We start from the raw sequence: 1013 nt of genomic DNA, 5'->3' as shown, positions 1-1013 counted from the left end.
AACTGAGACGTCTTCAGGTGTTCGGCCATCGTTGTCTCGGAACCATAGCTCGCGCGGGTTAGCATAAACAGAGGGGTGGCCATCCCTTGTCTTGGCAAAGGAGTATGAAGCAGCTCACAAAACGCTTGGGTGCTGTCGGTGCTACTCGCCTTCCCGGATGGGGACAGCGTGATCCTCACTGCGTCTGGTTGGAGACACTACAAGATATGGCTTCCAACCAATGTTAGTGGCGTTTTTGTTGTTAGTTTCTATCCAGATTGCCTGAATGAATGTCTGGAAGTATAGGCACCTCGGAATGATTGTGGTATGCTATCACTGAGTCCCTTCCCCGTCCACCTTTACTATTTTGTTCACAATAAGGCTTTCAAATAAGTCATGGTTGTATGGCAGTGAGGCATTGGTGTTGAACACTGATTTTATGCTGTCGATGATGATGATAATGATGAACTAATTACTAAGTAGACCGGTGGAATGTCTCGTTGCTTTTCACTGGACTACCTTTATTGCATTCAAATGGGTGTCGTACGCGCCTCTTTGAGCACCAATCGTGTACAGCGTAGCACAGACGCTGGGTTAGTTATTCGGTGGCCAATCTTTAATGCTTGACACAAACCACATTGGATTGTTTAGGTCTACATGAACTATGGGCACACACGTTTGTGGTGCAGATCATGTCGCCGAACACGCGACGGAATGAGCCAACCCACAACCGGAGGAAAAATCAATAACTCATTCTTCTGCCGCCGTGGTTGTCTTATTAGTGCACCGGTGGTGATAGCCATAATACAAATCAGAAGGTGAATGTGCACTAATAGAAGTTTTTAACATGATTGCCACACGTATAAAAATGAATACAATGCGAAATGGGAGCGAGTCAAAAAGGAACCTATCGTATGTGAGAGTTCCTCGGTGAAAGTCCGGACGGCGGTAACGTGTTTTCTCCGCAGTTTGGCTGCTACACGTGTTCCATGATTGTCCGTGGACTTGTGGAGAGGTTGACGTCCTGCTCCCTG

General features: G+C 47.0%; 1 protein-coding gene across 1 annotated transcript in view; it reads left to right on the top strand.

Annotated features, from left to right (window-relative positions):
- Nucleotides 1-265: 265 nt before the first annotated feature.
- The window catches only part of T265_04486 (hypothetical protein), a gene marked incomplete at both ends in the record, with an annotated part of 23581 nt that continues 22833 nt past the window's right edge, over nucleotides 266-1013 (top strand). The window contains one exon of the mRNA XM_009169235.1: nucleotides 266-304. Within this exon, the coding sequence (XP_009167499.1) occupies nucleotides 266-304 (39 nt within the window). The remainder of the gene's footprint in view (nucleotides 305-1013) is intronic.

The sequence above is a fragment of the Opisthorchis viverrini genome, assembly GCF_000715545.1.
Source record: "Opisthorchis viverrini unplaced genomic scaffold opera_v5_76, whole genome shotgun sequence".
NCBI lineage: Eukaryota > Metazoa > Platyhelminthes > Trematoda > Opisthorchiida > Opisthorchiidae > Opisthorchis > Opisthorchis viverrini.
Note: the sequence above shows the minus strand (reverse complement) of the source record. Positions and strands in the feature narration are given on the sequence as shown.